The sequence below is a fragment of the Cetorhinus maximus genome, chromosome 11, assembly GCF_964194155.1.
Source record: "Cetorhinus maximus chromosome 11, sCetMax3.hap1.1, whole genome shotgun sequence".
In the NCBI taxonomy this organism is placed as follows: domain Eukaryota; kingdom Metazoa; phylum Chordata; class Chondrichthyes; order Lamniformes; family Cetorhinidae; genus Cetorhinus; species Cetorhinus maximus.
This window is the reverse complement of record NC_135889.1, coordinates 125,517,452-125,539,876: the sequence shown is the minus strand read 5'-3', so window position 1 is coordinate 125,539,876 and position 22,425 is coordinate 125,517,452. Positions and strand designations below refer to the sequence as shown.

Sequence of the window (22,425 nt, the reverse complement as noted above, 5' to 3'; positions counted from 1 at the left end):
CAGTGCAGCACAGCAGCTCCTGGCTCATCCCAGTGCAGGACAGCAGCTCCGGGCTCCTCCCAGTGCAGCAGCTCCGCTCTCCTCCCAGTGCAGGACAGCAGCTCCGGACTCCTCCCAGTGCAGCAGCTCCGCTCTCCTCCCAGTGCAGGGCAGCAGCTCCGGACTCCTCCCAGTGCAGCAGCTCCGGGCTCCTCCCAGCACAGCAGCTCCGGGCTCCTCCCAGCACAGCAGAACCGGGCTCCACCCAATGCAGCGCAGCAGTTCCGGGCTCCTCCCTGCAGGACAGCAGCTCTGGGATCCTCCCAGTGCAGCAGCTCCGCGCTCCTCCCAGTGCAGCAGCTCCGGGCTCCTCCCAGTGCAGCAGCTCCGCGCTCCTCCCAGTGCAGCAGCTCCGGGCTCCTCCCAGTGCAGGGCAGCAGCTCCGAATTCCATGGTGAAAGTTGATCAGAGGAAGTTACAGTGACAACCTCTCTAGACTAATCCAGCAGAAGTTCACTCACGAACCCCCAGCCACTCCCCCTACTGCAAACATAGAGGTACTGAGGCCAAGTGCAACAGCCCGAGCACCATTCTCAGTGGGACAGTCCATTTCTGACAATGAGGAACAAAATTAATAGTTAAGCTGGGGAGAGTTCAGTCCCAATTTTTTAAAATGTCAACAGCGATTTTGGCACTGAATCATCTGCCATTTCTTTTGGGTTCTAGAATGTTCCAGCTTTTTCCTGGTCAACAATAACAAGAACTAAAGAAAAAGGATCCGTCATGCAATATGAAAAATGGTTGCCTGGGTAACGAGATAGCGAACAGAAACTAAATCCTTCTCGGGTTTGAAAACAAACTACTGACAAAACATGCTGACAAAAAATCTCATCTCCCATGGATACAGCGGAATTATTGAAAAACAAGGAGATAATCTTATTATAGAATCATACATCTCTGAAGGAGGCCATTCAGCCCACTGCACCCTCATCAGCTCTCTGAAACTGGTCCCATACCCAATCCCCCAACATAGAAAACATACAAACACAGCCATGGCTCAGTTGGTAGTGTCTGTCACATCTGTGTCTGAAGGTCGTGGGTTCATGTCCCACTCCTGAGGCTTACGTACTAAATCCAGGCTGCCACTGCAGTGCAGTACACAAGAAGCAGGAGCAGAAAAAGACCATTCGGCCTATCGAGCCCACTCCACAATTTATAGGAACAATGGAACATAGGACTTATGAGCAGGAGTAAGCCATTCAGCCCTGTGAGCCTGCTCCGCCATTCAATAAGAACATGGCCGATCATTGACCTTAACTCCACTTTCCTGCCCGATCCCCATATCCTGTTTATGAGGGACCAAAGATCAGCCTTTAGTAAATTCAACAGCATGCACATTCTCATCCTAGTCTAGTGAATCTTTGCTGTACTACCTCCAATGCAATTGTATCCTTCCTTAAATATTGTTTGGAGGAATGCCTTTGTGCAATGTAGCCTTAGAATTGCCATAGTCATGTGACCTCTGACATCATCCTTGGTGTCTAAAGGCATGAAAGCTGAAGCCGTTTTATCCACCACTTGGAACACGGTGTTAGGAGTGTGCAGCTGAAATTGAGTGGATTTTGATAGCCTATAAGAGAGCCAGCAGCTGTAAGAATGGCAAATAATAATTAAAACTTCAATCTGCAACTTTGTACAGGACATCGGTCACTAGGTGAATCAATATGGCTTTGAGGATTCCATTATTGGCTCCTATGGGGATGAAGGCTGATTTGAAAATAAATTAGAAATTCTTCCAGTCTCAGTGGAAGAACTATGAAATTGCCACAGAGTTAAACAAGAAACCTGAATGAATAAGAGTAGCACTCTGTCATCAGTGCTGGAGAAATAGTGCTACAAACCTTATTACACCCGAGGCTCACTGAGGAGCAGAAAAGTCAGTCCTGTGAAATTTTGGAGGCCTTAAGTGCCATTTTTTATAATTATATAAAGGCACCAATCACTCATAAGGAATTAGGTAAACACGTTGTGGGTTCCTTTATTGAAACTAGGCACATGAAAATAGTTATGCAAGGACAGAAACCTTGAAGACATCATCAGCAGAGCTGTATATGTGTGCTCTGCTTAAAAGCAAAAGTGAAACCAAAACTGGATCGCATGACACACTTCCTTTCTAGTGATGTCATGCTGTAACACTCTAAAGGCATATTACAACATCTCCCTTCCTTTTTAAAGACATTTTTCCCTCTTCCAAAGAAGTATAACTATTTACAATACATGTTCATTTTTAGTTACCATTACATAAGTGAATAGAACTGATGAATCTATGGGTCTCTAAAGCATAGAGGTAATCTGCTGGTACACCCAGGTCTTGTAATGATAACCTGGTCTGGAGGTTTCTTTAATTGCTCACAGTGATCTGTGGGATTGTCATTCTCGAATGTTCTTCCTGGTTGCATTTGGGATCTGGTCCTCAATGCAATGGGACTGTACGGTGGTTGAGGAGTTGGAATGGATCTGATTTGTCCTCGGCTATGCTTCACCATTGTGCCTTTGAGTGTAATGACTTCATAGGACCATGGTTCTGAACAAATCCTTGTGGACATGCCGAATTGAATCAGGCCATCCTTCAATAATGGTTTTCCACAGTTTCTGTATTGTGAAATCTTTCACCATTTCTTCTTCTAGCTGCTTGAGTTTGCATTGTGCAAACCATATCAGATCAATTGACAGACTTGCATTCTCCTGTGAGTGCAATGCTGCAGCTCCCTTGAAACTACCAATTTTGTAGAAACATTCTGGATATTTTGATGTGAGGTCATGAACTGAGGCGATGTGAGTAGTTTCTGAGGTTGGCCTGCCTTTCGAAGTCTGACTAATTCCATGTATTGTCACTAGTGCAAGGTCATGGGATGCCAGGAAGACCTGCTATCAGCAGGCCTTTAGTCTCCATGATGTAGAACATCTGTGAAATCCAGGAGGATTGATTGTACTTGCATTCCAGGACTATGGATCCTGTACATGGAATTAGTGAACTGTTGTATGCTGAAAGTTTCACAGCAGTAGGTTTTTCCATAACCCTCCACATCTATGGATACATGTCTTTTGGAATTTGCAGCAGTAGTATGTTGGCAGTGAAAATTGCCAGAGGAATCATCAAAAAGATTGAATTAGGAGCAGGAGCAGGCCATTCAGCCCTTGAGCCCGCTCCACCATACAATAAGATCATGGCTGATCTGATTGTAACCTCAACTCCACATTCCTGCCTACCCCCGATAGCCTTTCACCCCCCTTGCTTGTTGAGAATCTATCCTGGCCTTAAAATTATTCAAATACTCTGCTTTCACTGCCTTTTGAGGGAGAGAATTCCAAAAGCTCACGAGCCTCTGAGAGAAAAAAATTCTCGTCATCTCTGTCTGCAATGAGTGACCCCTAATTTTAAACAGTGACCCCTAGATCCAGATTCTCCCACAAGAGGAAACATCCTCTCTACATCCACCCTGTCAAGACCCCTCAGGATCTTAAAGGTTTCAATCAAGTCGCTTCTTACTCTTCTAAACACCAGTGGACACAAGCTTAGCCCGTCCAACCTTTCCTCATGAGACAACCTGCCCATTCCTGGTGTTAATCTAGTAAACCTTCCCTGAATTGCTTCTAATGCATTTACATCCTTCCTTAAATAAGGAGACCAACACTGTACTGAGTACTCCAGATGTGGTCTCATCAGTGTCCTGTAAACAGAAGCCCCCAGGAAGCCGCATCTACCAGCATTGAAGCCCTGCTCCTGCAGAACCAACTCCAATGGACAGGCCATTGCGTCCAGATGCCCAAAAACCGTCTCCCTCGGCAGGCTCTCTTCTCACAGCTTTCCATTGGCCAACGCTGAAAGAGCGGCCAAAGGAAAAGATGTAAGGATACGTTCAAAGTCGCCCTAAAGCACAGAGGCATTAACACCACTGGCTGGGAGGAGAATACTGCCAATCACTCAGCATGGCACCACCTGGTCCATCAATGTGCAAGCCACTTTGAGGTTCAGTGACTCAACAGCAAGGCAGAACAGCGGCGGCAGAGGAAGGAGAAGGAAGCCAACCCAGGCCTGTGATTTCCACTCCCCTGCGCAACAACGTGTCCCCACTGTGCAAGGACATGTGGTTCCAGAATTGGACTCCTCAGTCATCTGAAGTCTTACCAAGCCTGACAGACGTCATCCTCGATTCCGAAGGGCCACTGATGACAACATAAAACTGAAGCATAACCTCCCTACTTTGTATTCAGTCTCCCTCAAAATAAACGATAACATTCTAATAGCTTTCCTAATTATTTGCTTTACCTGCTTACTAGCCTTAGTGATTCATGCACTAAGACACCCAGATCCCTCAGAATCTCAGAGCTCTGCAATCTCTCACCATTTAGATAAAATGCTTCTTTTTTATTCTTCCTGCCAAAATGGACAATTTCACATTTGCCTATAGATCCAGCACAGATGTATACAAGGCAATCCTAGAGTGGAGAAACACAACAGCCGAGGGCATGGAAAGTATTCCAGTTCAGTGACTATTGTCATGCCACACCCAAACTACTCTTTCAATAGCTAAAACACGACTGAAGCCAGAAGTGGTAACAGGCGTGAGTGACAAAATCAAAGTGAACAGAAATCCAAAATTCACTTTGATAGAGCTGCCAAATCATTGCCAGAGCTGAGAATTGCAGGGCCTGTCAGGGTGCAAACATTCAATGCTCTTAACAAAAGTCAGCCTAAATTAGGACCGGTGTAGAAATTTGTCACCTCGATCTTACACGGTGAAAATAAACAACCAGATATATTGTCATAACTGCAGGCATGTACATACAACTGGAGAAGCTGCTCCTTCATGAGCAGACACCAGAAACAGCCAATAGCAACCCACACATGTACCATTAGAAAACCTGAACATTTTTAGATTATGGGCAGAATTTTTAGATCAGTGTACAGGCGCACGCCCAACCCAACTGGACACAAAATCATGCGAGATGACGTCGGGTGAGCATCCCAACGTCATCCCGCGCTCGCACGATATTTCACTCGGCGGGCGCGTGCGGGAGTCGGAAGCACACCTGCCAACAATTAAGAAGACAATTAAAGTTGTGAAAGTTCCAATTGTCTCTGATTTTTCGTGGTCCGTCCAACCTTATGGTTAGCGGACAGGCGAATCTGCCAGGCGGACTTTGCATTTTTGATCAAACCTCATCCAAGAGCAGGATGAGGTTTCCATTATTAAATCAAAGAAAAATGGACAGAATTTTTATCATGTATATGTTCAAGTAACTGATTGAGATGGTTGGTCATTTTTTTTGTGATTTTAAAATGTTTATTGAATTGTTTTGAAGTCTTCAGCTCCCTGAGGCAGCTCTTTGCCTTCAGGGAGCTTTCATTCAGCGTTCGCCTGTGCCCGCGCTTACGTCAGCATCAGCCCTCCTGCCCCCACCCCGGCAGCGCTGAGCATTTCAGCGTTAATTGGCCAGTCAGTGTGAAATCACGGTTGGGGGCTGATCGCGAGTGGTGGTGTGCACCCCGGCCTGCCGATCGCGCCTGCACACTGACCTATGTGCGCAAAGCGTGTATAGAGACAATGGGTCCAGATTGACCAGTTTTGTGTACATACGTAATGATTTTCATTATGAACCATGTGTGTGCCTGACTTGCAACTGCAAATGATAGTGCATGGTTTTTGCTTATGCAAAGGGGAATGTTTGGAGAAGTGCCTTTGTGCAATGTCACCATAGGCTTGCCATAGTCAAGTGACATAAAGTCATCTTTGGTGTATAAAGGCCTGAGAGCAGAAGCTATTTCATCCACAATTTGGAACAAATATGGAGACCAAAATTACACAGTATTCCAGACATGGTCCCACCAAAACCCTGTACCAAACCCCCATACCGGGGGAGTGCCGCACTGTCAGAGGGTCGGTACTGAGGGAGTGCCGCACTGTCAGAGGGTCGGTACTGAGGGAGTGCCGCACTGTCAGAGGGTCGGTACTGAGGGAGTGCCGCACTGTCAGAGGGTCGGTACTGAGGGAGTGCCGCACTGTCAGAGGGTCGGTACTGAGGGAGTGCCGCACTGTCAGAGGGTCGGTACTGAGGGAGTGCCGCACTGTCAGAGGGTCGGTACTGAGGGAGTGCCGCACTGTCAGAGGGTCGGTACTGAGGGAGTGCCGCACTGTCAGAGGGTCGGTACTGAGTGAGTGCCGCTCTGTCAGAGGGTCGCTATTGAGAGAATGCCGCACTGTCAGGAGGGTCAGTACTGAGGGAGTGCCGCACTGTCAGAGGGTCAGTACTGAGGGAGTGCCGCACTGTCAGAGGGTCAGTACTGAGGGAGTGCCGCACTGTCAGAGGGTCAGTACTGAGGGAGTGCCGCACTGTCAGAGGGTCAGTACTGAGGGAGTGCCGCACTGTCAGAGGGTCAGTACTGAGGGAGTGCCGCACTGTCAGAGGGTCAGTACTGAGGGAGTGCCGCACTGTCAGAGGGTCAGTACTGAGGGAGTGCTGCTCTGTCAGAGTGTCGGTATTGAGAGAATGCTGCACTGTCAGGAGGGTCAGTATTGAGAGAATGCTGCACTGTCAGGAGGGTCAGTATTGAGGGAGTGCTGTGTTACTCACAATAAGAAGTTGTGGTGAAAGAATTAATCCAGGCCGGTCTCTTAGTTAAAGCTGGTTTATTTCCAAGACAAATCCTCAGTACTAATAACTTCCCAGCAGCTTCCACACAGTATTCCAGCTGTACCTTTTTATTCTATTTAGATGGGATAATTAATGCCCATCACCTGTTTAACTAACAATTGGTTTTAACAAGGTGATTGTCATCTTAACATGCTGCTCTGTCAGAGGGTCAGTATTGGAAGATTACTGCAGTGTCAGAGGGTCAGTACTGAGGGAGTGCTGCTCTGTCAGAGGGTCAGTACTGAGGGATTGCTGTAATGTTCTAGGGTCAGTACTGAGAGAACGCTGCACTGTCGGCGAGTCAATACTGAGGGAGTGCTGCTCTGTCAATGGGTAATTACTGAGGGAACAGAGCTGGATATTGGGGAATGTGGGGATAGAGCTGGATATTAGGGACCATCAGGGATCCTCTGACAATGACATGATATTGGGTAGTGTTTGAAGCGTGTTCAATGAATCTGAAACACTGCACAGCGAAGGAGACCTGCTCTGAGAGTGGCAGCAGAGAATGAATCTCCCTCAGTGAATACTAATGAAGTGATTACTTTGCTGATCTCGAGGGACAGGCTCCGCACAAACAGAGTATATTTGCTCGTTGCTTCTACATTAATCTAATTAGTCCAGCTTGTTCCAGGCGAGACCGCAGCAGCTGAAATGTATTGATCAGATGATAGGACCAGGGCTCTGTAACAGCTTCATTTGATTGTGTTGGAGGCACTGCCTGTCACAGTGGATTAATCTCACAGTGTCTCTCCACCTCTGGGACATGTTAGAGCCCAGCTCAGATTAATGGGATGGGTATATCTCCTCACTGAGTAGCGCATCATATCCGAATCACTTAGCTTTCGGATAGATGCTCTCAAGTTGTTTCCTTTCGTGACAAATCCTGCAGGATGTTCCAACTCAACCACCACCTCCCACACTCCCAACCCGACTTCAGGAAGTGTTTTCTGTAACACACGTAAGGACAATCCAAGATGGTCGTGCTATATTCATGGTTGCACAGCTTCTGGAACCATCTCTATATGAGGCACACCCTTGACAGAACAAAACAGCAGAAACAGAGGAGATAGCCTCTACTTGAAGATGTCAATTCAAATCCAATCTGCAGAAACAATGGCTTCGATATTAATTCCCACTCCCACAATGGATGGGAAAGTGTCAGTGGGAGGGGGTTAAACCGCCAAATGCACAAAGCATGACAGTAACCCAGCGCACACACAGCCGTTCCCATTTTTATGGTGACGGGTTTTGCTTCTTGCAGTGAGGGGTATGTCACCTCAACAACACGTTTCAATTGGGCTCCTGCAGTGTGTTGATTTAAAATTGATTTAAAATTAACAGCTGCTGCATGGATTTCCCAAGGCTCAGGAAACCTGGCAGAGAAAGGGAGGCAGAAGCTGCCAGCTCCACAAGATAAGTGTCTTTTCCTGCACAGCTTGTGGGCCGGGGGTGCAGGATTACTACCCCAAACTCTCAAGGAGCCTTCAAGCTCTCCCCAGCCCAAATTGCATCCTTTCTCTCCACCCTCCCACAATCAGCAAACCTGCCCTCCTCCAGCTCCAATCTCTCCCTCTTTCCCGCCTTGCAATTGTTGGGAACTGTTCTTAACAGTCTTTAGTCGCAGCCTCCTCAGGTTAAACTCAGCAAGACCTCAGCATCCACTGCCATGGTGGATTTACTTTGTGCTACCACACTGCCCCTGCAGCCACCCCATCAATATCATGCAATATTTCAGTGAGTGAGTGGCCTATCTATGGAACTGGCTCCCAATGTGAAAATAGTATTGATTCAAATGCAGATTAGACAGATTTAATTTAGAAAATAACATTTTGAGATCCATGAGTACTTTGAGACATAGGGCAGAATATTGCTGTCAGTGTGCAGGGGTGGGCCCGACACACCGATGCGTAAAATGACGCGAGATGACATCGGGCATGTGTCCCGACATCACCGCACGTCATTTCAATATCGATATTTCGATATTATGAATTGTCAACAGCCTATTGAGGCCATTAAGTAAGCAATTGACCTTATGAACAACGCTGCCCGTCCAACCTTAAGGTTGGTGGGCAGGCGAAGGGCCCAAATGGCCTTCGCATTTTCCAGGAAACCTCATCCACGGGCGGGATGAGGTATCCTGAAGGTTTTATAAAATTAATAAATAAATTTTGTACAGTTCACAAACATGTCCCAGCTCATGTGACACTGCCACATGAGGGGACATGTTTAAATAGTTTTTTTACTTTATTTTTCAAAAACTTCTTTTGTCCACTTAATCTCCCTGAGGCAGCTCCGCGCCTCAGGGAGATTGCTGTGCTCTTTTGTACACATGAGCGAAAGAGCACAAGCCCTGACTCTCCCTCCCCCACCCGCACACCAGTCATGTGTTACGCTGGGCACGTCTTAAATGGCCTGCCTGAGTAAATTGGCGACGCGCAGCCAATCACGGGCGGTGACGGACTCCGCACCCGCTCCCGCCTGCTCCGGTCCAGCCCGCCTGCCAGAGGTAAGATTCTACCCATGATGTGTGGCTTGGGAGGGACAGGTGACTTTGGACCTATTGTCACTGAAGCTCTTCACAACTGGGGATTGTTTCCTCACCCTATGTCTGGGTCTGTTGTGGACTTATTGATAAAGATTGATGACTGTGATGAGTCAATGATTCTCTGCAATTTTCTCAGGAAGACTTCTTGTCTCTCTTCCTCTATCTCCTTTTAACAACTTATATTTATATAGTACCTTTAATAGGACCTCCCAAGGCGCTTTTCACATGAGCATTATCAAACAGAATGACACTGAGACACATATTAGGTTAGATCACCTAAAGCTTGGTCAAAGAGGGAGGTTTTAAGATGTGTCCTAAAGGAGGAAAGTGAGGCAGAGAGGTTTAGGAAGGGAATTCCGGAGCTTGGGGCCCAGGCAATAGAAGGTAGAGCCACTAATGGTGGAGTGATTAAAATCAGGGATGCTCAAGAGGCCAGGATTTGATGAGTACAGTTATTTTGGAGGGTTGTGGGGCTGGAGGCAATTACAGAGAAGGGAGAGGGCGAAGCCATGGAAGGATTTGAAAACAAAGATGAGAATTTTAAAATTTTAAAATACTTAGCCAGAAACCAATGGTCAGCAAACAGAAGGAGTGATAGGGGAACTTGGTGTGAGGAAGGCAGCAGAATTTTGGATGAACTCATGTTTAGAGAAGGTAAAATGTGGGAGAGCAGCCAGGAGTGCATTGGAATAGTCAAGTCTAGAGATAATAAAGGCACAGACGAAGATTTCAGCAGCAAATGAGCTGAGGAAGGTGCCGAGTCAGGCAATGTTCCTTAGGTGGAAATAGGTGGTCTTACAGATAGCACAGATATGTGGTCAGAAGCTCATCTCAGGATCAAATATGACACCAAAGTTGCAAACAGACTGTTCAGCCTCAGACTGTTGCCAGGGAGATTGATGAAGTCAGTGGCTAGGGAACAAAGTTTGAAGCAGGGACCGAAAACAATGGTTTCAATCATCCCAATATTTAATTGGAGATTTCTCCTCATCCAGTACTGGATGTTGAACAAGCAGTCTGATTATTTAGCAATAGTGGAGAGATCAGGAGATGGTGGTGAGGAAGAGCTAGGTATCATCAGTGTACATGTAAAAACTACATTGCTGAGGGTAAGACACTCCTTAAAACATTTGATCAAGCTTTTGGTCATGTATTTATTGATATTGCTGACATTAAGTGGTTTGGAACATTTATTATAATAAATTCGTTATATAAATGTAAGCTGTTGTATCATAAGAACATAAGAAACAGGAACAGGAGTAGACCATTCAGCTCCTCAAGCCTGCTCCACCATTCAATAAGATCATGTCTGATCTTCTACCTCAACTCCTTTTTCACTCAATCCCAATATCCCTTAATTCCATCAGTACCTAAAAATTATTGATCCCTGTCCTGAATATACTCAACGATGAAGCACCCACAGCCCACTGGAGTAGAGAATTCCAAAGATTCACAACCCTCTGAGTGAAGAAATTTCTCCTCATCTCAGTCCCAAATGGCCGATCCCTTATCTGGAGACTTTGACCCCGTATCTAGGCTTTCCATTCAAGAGTACAATTCTCGCAGCATCTACCCTGTCAAATTCTCTAAGAATTTTATACGTTTCAGTAAGATTACCTCTCATTCTTCTAAACTTGAGAGAATATAGGCCCGTTCCTACTTAATCACTCCTCACAGACCCTTTCAACTCAGGAAGTGGCCTTTCGTGTCAGTCCCTCCAAGGCAAGTATATTCTTCCTTAGGTAAGGAGATCAAAGTTGTAAACAGTACTCCAGGTGTGAACTTACCAAAGCTTAACAGAATCTCAGCAAGACTTCCTTACTCTTATATTGCAACCCTTCAATAAAAACCAACATCCCATCTTATGATGACCAGGATGGCAGAAGGTGAACTAAATGGACATCAGTCATTTTTTATTCAGCGATTCCAGTGTTCTTGTTCGATTGAGAAGGCTGTGCAGAATGGTCCTGGAACTACCAGATTAATCACATAGGACTGCCCCTAGCATTACCATCATGGAATCTCCTAGACCAACATCCTGGGAGGTTACCATTGACCAGAAACTGAACTGGACTAGCCATACAAATACTGTAGCTACAAGAACAGGTCAGAGGGTAGGAATCCTGCAGCGAGTAACTCATCTCCTGATTCCCCAAAGCTGGTCTAACATTCCTGCCAATCCTCCCGCTCGCCAACTTTCCCTCTCTCTGGCTGCCTTTCCATTCCTCTTACCAACCCTCTCTCTCTCTTTCCACTTCCCTTTTCCAAATCCTTGCTGTGAGCAAGGGTTTGGGAGAGGAACAGCAAGAGGAAGGGAGCATGCGAGGGAGCAAACAGGATGTGAGTTGCAGGATCAGGGAGGGAAGCGGCGAGCAGGAGGGTCAGGGAGAAAGGGGCTGGGAGGGAGGCGGTGAAAGGGAGGTTCAGGGAGGGAAGCAGCAAACGGGATGGTCGGGGAGGGAGGCACTGAGCAGGAGGGTCGGGGAGTGAGGCAGTGAGTGGGAGGGTCGGAGAGGGAAGCGGCGTGCAGGAAGGTCGGGGAGGAAGGGGCTGGGAGGGAGGCGGTGAAAGGGAGGTTCAGGGAGGGGAGCCGAGCAGGAGGGTCGGGGAGTGAGGCGGCAAGCGGGAGGGTCAGGGAGGGAGGCAGTGAGTGCGAGGGTCAGAGAGGGAAGCAGCAAGCAGGCGGGTCAGGGAGGAAGGGGTGAGCAGGAGGGTCAGAGATGGAGACAGCAAGCGGGAGAATCGGAGAGCGAGAGGCTGGGAGGAAGGTGGTGAAAGGGAGGGTTGAGGAGGGAAGCAGGAGGGTCGGGGAGGGAGAAAGCGAGCGGGAGGGTTGGAGAGCGAGGGGCTGGGAGGGAGGCGGTGAAAGGGAGGGACGGGGAGGGAGATAGCGAGCGGGAGGGTTGGAGAGCGAGGGGCTGGGAGAGAGGCGGTGAAAGGGAGGGTCGGGGAGGGAGGCGGCGAACGGGAGGGTCGGGGAGGGAGACGGCGAGCAGGAGGGTTGGGGAGGGAGGCGGCGAGCGGGAGGGTCGGGGAGCGAGGCGGCGAGCGGGAGGGTCGGGGTGCGAGGGGCTGGGAGGGAGGCGGCGAGCGGGAGGGTTGGGGAGGGAGGCGGCGAGCGGGAGGGTTGGGGAGGGAGGCGGCGAGCGGGAGGGTCGGGGAGCGAGGCGGCGAGCGGGAGGGTCGGGGTGCGAGGGGCTGGGAGGGAGGCGGCGAGCGGGAGGGTCAGGGAGGGAGGCGGCGAGTGGGAGGGTCAGGGAGGGAGGCGGCGAGCGGTGGGGGGGTCGGAGAGCGAGGGGCTGGGAGGGAGGCGGTGAAAGGGAGGGTCGGGGAGAGAGGCGGCGAGCGGGAGAGTCGGGGGGAAGGGGCGAGCGGGGGGGTCGGGGAGGGAGGCGGCGAGCGGGAGGGTCGGGGAGGGAGGTGGCGAGCGGGAGGGTCGGGGAGGGAGGCGGCAAGAGGGAGGGTCGGGGAGGGAGGCGGCGAGAGGGAGGGTCGGGGAGGGAGGCGGCGAGTGGGAGGGTCGGGGAGGGAGGCGGCGAGAGGGAGGGTCGGGGATGGAGGCAGCGAGTGGGAGGGTCGGGGAGGGAGGTGGTGAACTGTGACAAGGATTTTAACCTGATCTCCCACTGCCTCCATTCCTGCATAGCCCCATTCAAACTGGGAGGAGCACATAAAAACCAGAATTGGGGCTCTTTTGCTACATACTCGCCTCTTCCCGAAACGAAACTACAATCAAGGTTCAACGTCTCCTTCTCCAACTCATTCAGGAGCCAACTGAGAGCTGGCATTCCTGACAGCGCTGCCAAGGTGACAGTGACAGATAGTGACGCACAACATTGCATTATCACATTTGTTTGGACAGTCACTTCACGGTCATCCTAGACCTCACACATGAAGATAGTCAGGGCCTGGGTTAAGGTGTCCCTGTCCCATGTGTTACCACAGACCCCGGTGCCAGCTCCCAGCCGGGATACAGTTCTGTCTTTCCTCACTTTCAAAACCCTATCAGAGCACCCTGATATATAACCACCAACTCTCCAATTGTGTTCAGTCCTGGTGCTGTCCTGCTTCGCCCTTCACTCAACACTCTCAATTTCAAAAAACTTACTCTGTCACGCATTCAGATTATTTTATGCTTCCCACCACATGCAAGTAGATTGCAGGCTAATGCTTCTCAGATTAGAGGTACAGGTCATTTATGAAACAGAGGGAGCTTTACTCTGTATCTAACCCCGTGCTGTGCCTGTCCTGAGAGTGTTTGATGGGGACAGTGTAGAGGGAGCTTTACTCTGTATCTAACCCCGTGCTGTACCTGTCCTGAGAGTGTTTGATGGGGACAGTGTAGAGCGAGCTTTACTCTGTATCTAACCTGGTGGTCAGTTTTTTATCGAAGCTTGGTTTAGGCTTTTCACTCTCACTATGAATGCTGGGATACCACCACCCTCCATTATTGTCACTTGCTTCAATAGAAAACACTTCCATGTCCCCCAGCCAGGTGGGCTGTGACAGCACAAAGACAAATTCAGGAATCAGGAGGCACCGTGATAACAGGGGTATGACTGGTAGAAATTACTTACTGCCAGTTTTACCACTTTGAAGCGTGTTTGTTTGTTGTTTTAATGTTGCTCCATTTTCAAAGGTGTCAGCTGTGGCTCAGTGGGTAACTCTCTTGCCTCTGAGTCAGAAGTACATGAATTCAAGTGCCAGTCCAGAGACTTGAGCTCATAATCCTGGCTGACACATCAATACAACAGAGTGCATGCTGCACTGTTGGAGATGCTGCCACTCAGTTAAGATGTTAAACCAAGACCCTGTCAACCTTTTTCAACCAGCTCACCAGCTGTGGGAATGTTCTTTGTTTGTGAAATAAGTTCTATCTAAAGAGGAGGTTTCTCAAAGCTTCACTCAGGGACTGACAGCCTTGGGGCAAATTTCTCTTCTGTGATAACAAACTGCTAAGTTTGATGAAGAGGGAGCGAGAGTGAGTGTCTTTAATGGATTTTCCAGGCTTGAATGCATTAGGAAATATCAGGTTCTGTGTGGTGTGTCCAAAATGGTTCATTTGTAAAATAATGTCCTCAAATCTCAGGATTCCTTTCCAGCCTTCACCCCGAACTGAGTGAATGGTTTCCCCTCCACCTCCCTCACCTATTTCCTGGCTTCCTGCCCCTTCCCCCATCAACCCAGAAACAACCTGTCTCATTTGGACCTGATATTGGTAAACCTGATGGGATTTTGTGGATTGATAACTGGCAGCAGGGAGATTTGAGACAGAATAACTCAATCTGCACACTTCTGTTCTGCACTTCAGATACATCATCACTCACCTTCCACAGCCTGTGGATCTGGCTACAACTAACCTGCAAACATCCCACCAAAGACTCATTCAAAAAAAAATCTGAATTCAAGGAACAAGACTTCAATTTCTGAAATATTAATAATGAGATTCTCCCGTGTGAACCAGCTCACCACTACCACCTCCCCCAATCCATAGTGGCATGAGCACTATGATGTTTATGCTCATAGGAGCATAGGGACACAATGAGACCATTCAGCCCCTCAAGCCTGTTAAACAGGAACAGGATGAGGCAATTCAGTCCCTCAAGCCTGTTAACCAAAGAACAAAAGGAAGACTTTCATTTCTATAGTGCCTTTCATGACTCTCAGACATTTCATACTGCTTACAGCCAATTAAGTACTTTTGGTGTGTAGCCTCTGTTGCCATGTGGAAAAACACAGCAACCAATTTGCACACAGCAAGCTCTAACAAACAGCAAAGTCATAATATCTGGAATTTTTTTGGTAATGGTCAATGGGGGACAAATGTTGAGTATGCTTTTGGATCTTTTATGTCCACTTGAGAGGATAGATGGGGCTTGGTATAACGTCTCATCCAAAACAAGTCACCTCCAACAGTCAGCGCTCTCATAGTGCTATGGAATTTTTCTTCATTCTTTTATGGGATGTGGTCATTGCTGGTAAGGCCAGCATTTGTTGCCAATCCCTTAATTGCCCTTGAACTCAGTGGCTTGCTAGGCTGTTTCAGAGGGCAAATAAGAATCAACAACATTGCTGTGGATCTGGAGTCACATGCAGGCCAGACTAGTGAGGGGAGGTGTGTGCAGTCAAATTGCAGCCCCAATTCTCCATAGGTCACAGCAATAGTTTAAATGTTTCATTCACTCACAAAACTGGCCAACTGTTACCTTTGATATGATTATTCCAAACATAAAAAGACTCTGACCAGGCTTCTTTCAGTAAGCACAAAAAAATTGATTTATTATAAAACAAACTACTTTTTTAAAAAACAAGGCTTTTTTATTCATTCATGGGATGTGGGCACCGCTGGCTAGGCCAGCATTTATTGCCCATCCCTAATTGCCCTTGTTTAGAGGGCATTTAAGAGTCAACCACATTGCTGTGGGTCTGGAGTCACATGTAGGCCAGACCAGTTAAGGACGGCAGATTTCCTTCCCTAAAGGACATTAGTGAACCAGATGGGCTTTTACAACAGTCAGCAATGGTTTCATGGTCGTCATCAGACTTTTAATTCCAGATTTTTATTGAATTCAAATTTCACCATCTGCAGTGGTAGGATTCAAACCCTGGTCCCCAGAACATTACCCTGGGCCTCTGGAATACTAGTCAGTGACAATACCACTATGCCACCCCAGTTAATAAACTGGTTAACATACAAGTTGTAGTTTAGAAGTATAACAATTTTTCCCCTTTTTAAGAAAACAGATATTCGAACCCCAACACACACACACACACACACACACACACAAACACAAAAGAGGACAAAACAAACACAGACCCCTGCAGAGGCTAGAGTATGGGAACATTTCTTTTAAAAAAGATAAATTCAAAAAGATCTCGATGCAGAATTCTGGTCACAATTGATCTGGAAGTTCCTTCAGATGGATTTTTTGGTAAAACTGTCCTTGATGACACTTATTTATCATGACTTTTCAGACTTTCAAAGAAAAACAGATGAGTTAATCCGATGAGACATTTCTGAGGAAAGTTTAACTCACTGTAGACCGCATATAACACAAGGTGGGGCAGAAAGAGAGGGAAAGCGAGTCTTTTTTTGCAGTCTGCCTTTAAGGCACATCCACCCACTCACTGAGGGTTTTAAGAGACTAAGGGCGGAATAATCCCAGAATTGCACTAAGTGCAGTCACAGGCATGAAAAACGACATTTTACCCGCTGGCCACAATGGCGGGCTTTTGCACTGCATTGTCCACTTCCCACCTCATTAAATATGCAGCCACAGGAAGCATGCTATTTCGCTGGCAGGTGGCCTCTGAATCGCCTCCTTGCTGTTACCTCACCGTTTCCTCACTCCGGGTGCCATATCTAAACTGCAGCCGCACACACAGTTCTCAATGTTTGCAGCCCTGGACTGCTCCAGTGAAGACATGGCCCTAAAAGTCAAGGAGAGTCCAGTGGAATGTCTTTTGGAGGCCCGCTTTGATGTCCTCCACCCCTGCTCTGGCCGCAGGAGGTCCAGCAAACTCACCACTCTGGCTTGAGAGGCTGTGGCAGTGGTCGTCAGTGCCAACGCTGCACAGAAGAGGTTGGCCATCCAGTGCTGAAAGAGGATGAATTATCCCATCCGTGTCACCAGGGTAAGGCAACTATCTCATCACTCTAAATTCACACACTCCCAAGGCCATCACACATTCACTGGCATCTCACTCACTGCCAACTCAAGGGACATCACCACCCATTCTCACACACATACTCTCACATCTCCACCTGGCCTCATCTCCTCTGGAGGCTGCCTCCTCAGCCCTCAACATCTTGAGGCCACTGACACAGATCAGCATGTACCCCCACGTACACCATGGGATATCCACCCTCCCCCAGTACAGCCCTCACCCTGCAGCCTCTTCCCTTGCCTGAGGCCACTTCTCCCCCTTCCCCAAGTAAGCCCTAGCCCTGCAGCCATTGAAAAGCCACTCCCACCTTATGGCTGGTCGGGTAGGTAAAGACCTGCCCATGAGCTCCCCCTAAAAGGGATGTGGTAGCCTGGCACCGATGACGACGAGTGCTGTCAACGAGGCAAGGTAGGCAAACCTCGAAGTTCCGAGCGAAGAGCAGCTTGCCAGGTGCACGTCACTTATGTGAAACACATGTTGTGAAACACGATGGCAGCCCGGATGATTCAGCTTGGGGGAAGATTCTGGCAAGCAGGGCTTATAATGAGATACTAAAGTATTGAAATTAGGTTCCTGATGTGCGGTGGTGGGAAACGCAGCCTGCCATTGATGGGTGGAGCGGACAATCGCAAACTGGTTCATGATGGCGTAAAACAAATTTTTGGCCTTCTCGCCATATTTTCGGCTCACACCACCAAACACACCCGACGCCAATAGAAGTGGAAAATTCCGTCCACAGATGTTCAGAGAATACTTCTCTCAGCCCAGGTGTTTTCAACCAATCAGCAAGAGTCTTTAGCCTGCCAACAGCCGTTCTTTGTTAACTGAGATATACAAAGTATATTTTCCTCTCCAGATGTTCCCCGCTGGATATCTATCTGTGAACCTGTGGTTTCTTGAAGAATTGTATATTCACAGCTGCAAATTAATATTGCAAACTTTAAAAACAATAATTCAGGAGGAAGAATATCCAAAATTTATTTTTTCCAAAAATGGCTTCTTCATGAAGGGTTCTCAAAATTCTCACATTTTTCATATCATCAACAAGTGTATGACTTTTGGGCTTTTACCTGAAACCAGACAATGAGAGGAGACAGAATACGCATTCTTCCCTTTAAAACAATTAACACAAAACTAAAGCCCATCAAAATCTTGCATAAATAATCACTACTAACTACGGGGGCAGGAAGACCACAATCAATGCAATTATGCGAACCCATCAATACTCCACACATACAATGGCTTTCAGTTCAAGACTAGTTACGGGGGCAGGAAGACAATGATAAACATCATGCGAGCCCATTAAAAACAACGAGACAACAATCACCAGGGGAAGCCCAGCAAAATCAAACAAAGAACTAACCTTGATTTGGATTGAGATAAGAAATTCGGGAAAAAAACAGTATAACTGGGCCAGCAGATCTGAAGTGAGCAGTTTTTTTTTGGGCAATAACACAGAAGGGTGAGCAGTTTTGAAAGCTGACACAGGGCAGTGAGCAGTTGGGAGCGGTTGAAGCCGAGTTTAAGCAGGGAGCTGAGCCAAGCGGAGGAAGGAGATCTGGAGGTTTGCAGGCCCTCAGGCAACATCACGTCGAAGGGCACAGGGTGGCAGGCTCAACCGAAGACAACAAGGCCACAACCGCAGCTCTCCACGAAGATCGACCACCCACAACCACGCCCTCCACCCAACTGAAGAACCTTCGCAGATTGCACAGACTAGGACCACGTGGGGACGGCAGGCCCCAGAGGACACAAAGAGCGTACCCCAAAACTGCAACTGGCTTACCTGGCTGGATTTCGAACTGTCAAGGAACCCCGGTTGGTGAGCATGATCCCTGACCTCTCCTAATTCAATTTAGATAGGTTTTGGAGGTGGGACAAGGGTAAGGGGATTAGTAGCGTGATTTTCCCTTGTTATGCCGTGTGTTCCCCATTCTTAACTAAGTGTACTTTGTAAGTCTGTATAATCTCAGTGTAATCCTAATGTTATAAGTTCATTTGTGACTTCAATAAACTCAGTTTTTTTCTTGCACCAAAACCAGTTGTCTGCTGCATTTTGTCACAACCCCCAAATAAGTCCAAGGTCTAGAACCCAGGGAGTAGCAGCGATTCGAACCGCTCAGAAGTCAGAGGTGAAGCTGACACACACCACCACCCCCTACACTCACACTAGATAAGGATGGCAGATTTCCTTCCCTAAAGGACACTTGTGAACCAGATGGGTTTTGACAACAATCGATGATAGTTGCATGATCACCATTACTGGAGTACAGTTCCACACACACTGACACTCACTGGGGTACAGTTCCACACACACTGACACTCACTGGGGTACAGTTCCACACACACTGACACTCACTGGGGTACAGTTCCACACACACTGACTCTCACTGGGGTACAGTTCCACACACACTGACTCTCACTGGGGTACAGTTCCACACACACTGACTCTCACTGGGGTACAGTTCCACACACACTGACTCTCACTGGGGTACAGTTCCACACACACTGACTCTCACTGGGGTACAGTTCCACACACACTGACTCTCACTGGGGTACAGTTCCACAGGAACTGGCTCTCATAGAGATACAATTCCAGCATTGGACTCTCACTCAGGTAATAGGCAGACTGTGAGTGACCCTTATCCTGCTGAATAAACATTGACTCTGACCCTGAATAAACAGTGACTCTATACAGTTACACAGTGAATGAACCTTATCTTGAACAAACAGTGACTCTTTATAGTTAGACAGAGTGACCCTTACCCTGAATAAACAGTGACTCTGTACAGTTACACAGTGAGTGACCCTTCCCCTGAATAAACAGTGAAAAAGGTTGACATCCTGACGAAGCAGAGACAGAGAAATAGACAGACTGGATGATTAGAGATGGAGCAACAGGTATCCTGGGTTTTCAAATAGAGGAATACACTCCACGGGGCGGAGTGGAGCTATAGACAGACTTTAGGATAAGAGATGGAATGATAGACAGATGATTGGATGATAAGTGAAGAGATAGACACTGTGGTTAAGGAGTTGAAAAGACACTGTGGGATCCGTAATGGTGGGATGGACAAGCTGTGGGATTGGATGGAGAGATAGACACTGTAGGACTGGGGATCGAAGGATTGACAGGCTGGGATTGGAATGGGAAAGATCGATACTGTGGGATTGGAGATGGGATGTTAGACCGTAAGATTGGGGACAGAGAGATAGAGAATTTGGGATTGGAGACAGTGGGATAGACAGATTGAAAGATTTGATTGACACTTACTTTGGAGTATTACTGTCAGCAGGGGGAAAAACCACTGTTTATCCAATCATAAACACAGTACAAGAGATAAAAGGTCAGTATGTGACCCAGTTCTGTCGCCCACTGACCAAGACATCTCCTAAATAATCAAATATTTACCAGATGTAAATAAACTGAACATTTACCAGATGTAATCACTTACAGATTTGCTTCAATGGACTTGCAGGAATTGAAGTTACTGTCTGTCTCTTACATTGAATCTCCAATCATTATAGCTGTCTGTACTGACCCCACAGTCTATTCCATAAGTCCTGTGAACTGACCCTTTCTGTGACTATTTCATCTTGCATAAACCTTCCTTGTCTCCCTAAGTCACTGCCCATTTCTTCCCTAATTCTCTCCAACGCCGTTGTCTGTTTTTTTTTCCTCATTCATTATACATCTGTATGCCCAGTTCTGGTTTTCTCTCCCTGCCTGTCTCTGTGTCTTTTTCCGCGTCTCTCTCCATCCTTAAGCTGAGTTCTATCTCTGTCTCTGGTTTTCTAGCCCTCTCTTGCTATCTATGTCTGTTGTTAGCCTCGCACTATTTTTCTTATCGCATTCCCTATCTCTTATTCTCCCTTTCTATCACGGTATCTTGTGCATGATGGGGGAGGGGGGAGCATGATGATATCATTGCACCTACACCTGACTACAAACATAAGAAAACACTTTTCCCCAGCTGATAACCTGTCTGTTTAAGTCAGACTGATAATGTGTCTGTAAACTGATGGGTGGAAGCAATCCTGAAAATGTTTAGTCCTGTTTTCACCTTTCATCTCTCCCCTCTGGACAGTTGTCAGTTGCCCCAGCCTCTTTCGTTTCTCTGTCACTTTCTCATTCATTTCCTAAGCATTCATTTGTTTCCCTGTCAGTTTTTCTCTTCTCATGTTCATCTTTCCCTCCTTTTCCTTCTGACTCTCTTATTATCTCACTCTCTCAGTTTTCTCTGCAGTCTGTTTCTCTTCCTTCTGTATCTAGTTTTCTCACTCTCTCCTATAGCTTTCTCAGTCTCTCCCTCTCAAACTCTCACTTTCATGGTTCCAGGTATATCAGAACTCCCCACTCTGGGCCTCACATATATAACAGGGACTCTGTTCAAATCTACAACAAAATACTAAACCCTTTGTGTTCTCTGCAATCATTTCAACACTTCATCTTCAGTTGGACAAGACCCAGATACCACCCACCGCCACCAACCCCCGCCCCCAGCTTCGTTTCACAAAATTGCCCTGATCCCAACTCCAGAGGGAACACACTAGAATCCGCGTGTAAACATATTCCAGAGAAATAAAAAGAGGCTGACAGCAGTGAGAGTCTTCATCAGTGACCAGCAAACGGACAGGAGGTTTGTTCGGTACCTTAGGGAGGAGGAAAGTCTCCTCTTTGCTCTTGTCTTCACCTGGTTCATGGTAAGGCATGTCCTCGCAGCAGCTGAGACTCACTGTGCAGCCCATCCAGGCGAATAGAGCTCAGCACCCCCATCAACCTCCCATCGGAGCTGCCAGTCTGCTCTGCCCCGCACTCGCTGCTTCTCTCCCTTGCTCTCAGACCAGGGGCTGCTCCCTCCGGCTCCGCACTCAATCTTTGGGCTGCTTTCTGGGGGATTGTGAAAGTGAAGCTCTCTCCTCTCCCCTCCCCTCCCACACTGTGATGGGAAAGGCAGGAAGTCGGGACCGGCTCCCGCCTGAGAATCAGGGATTCAAACCCAACTCAGTGAGCAACCGGGGACTCAGCAGCCCCAGAGGGGCGCTTACACACTTAACCTTATACTCTCAATTGTACGCAAAACCTTAAACATCCACAACCTCACACACACACAATTAAACACAGAATCTTACACACACTCACACACGACCTTACACACTTAAACACACAGCCTTACACAACCAAACACACTCAAATATTCACACTCAAACATTCACAATCTAAAGCATTCAGAACCTTACCCAAACATTCACAAACACACCCACAGCCTTACACAAACACAACTTTGTGTAGTCAGGCATTCATAACCAAAGACATTCACAACTATAAACACTCAAATTTGAAATATGAATTAGTGTGTAACGCCAATATGTGTAAATATAGGCGTGATTGTTTGCATGTTTATGGGTGCATAATTGTGAATGTAAGTTTCACTTAGTGTGTGTAAAATGGTGAAAGTGTTTGACAACTGTGAGTCTATAATTGTGAGTGTGCATAAAGATGATTATGTATGTGTGTGTCAGTGTGGATAATT

The 22,425-nt window shown here is 47.4% G+C and overlaps 1 protein-coding gene across 4 annotated transcripts in view; it reads right to left on the bottom strand.

The window, feature by feature from the left end:
• The window catches only part of tns1b (tensin 1b), a 662,464-nt gene that overhangs the window by 576,474 nt on the left and 63,565 nt on the right, over nucleotides 1-22,425 (bottom strand). Inside the window, exon 1 of one of the 4 annotated variants that reach the window (XR_013578019.1) lies at nucleotides 21,545-21,774. The exons of 1 other annotated variant lie outside the window; for it this stretch is intronic. Coding sequence is in view for 1 of the 3 variants with exons in the window: in XM_078552745.1 (XP_078408871.1) it covers nucleotides 21,545-21,640 (96 nt within the window). In the remaining 2 variants the exon portion in view is untranslated. Of the gene's footprint in view, nucleotides 1-21,544; nucleotides 21,775-22,425 lie in introns of those variants that run through there. 2 more of the 4 variants (XM_078552745.1, XM_078552752.1) reach the window with 2 other exon arrangements.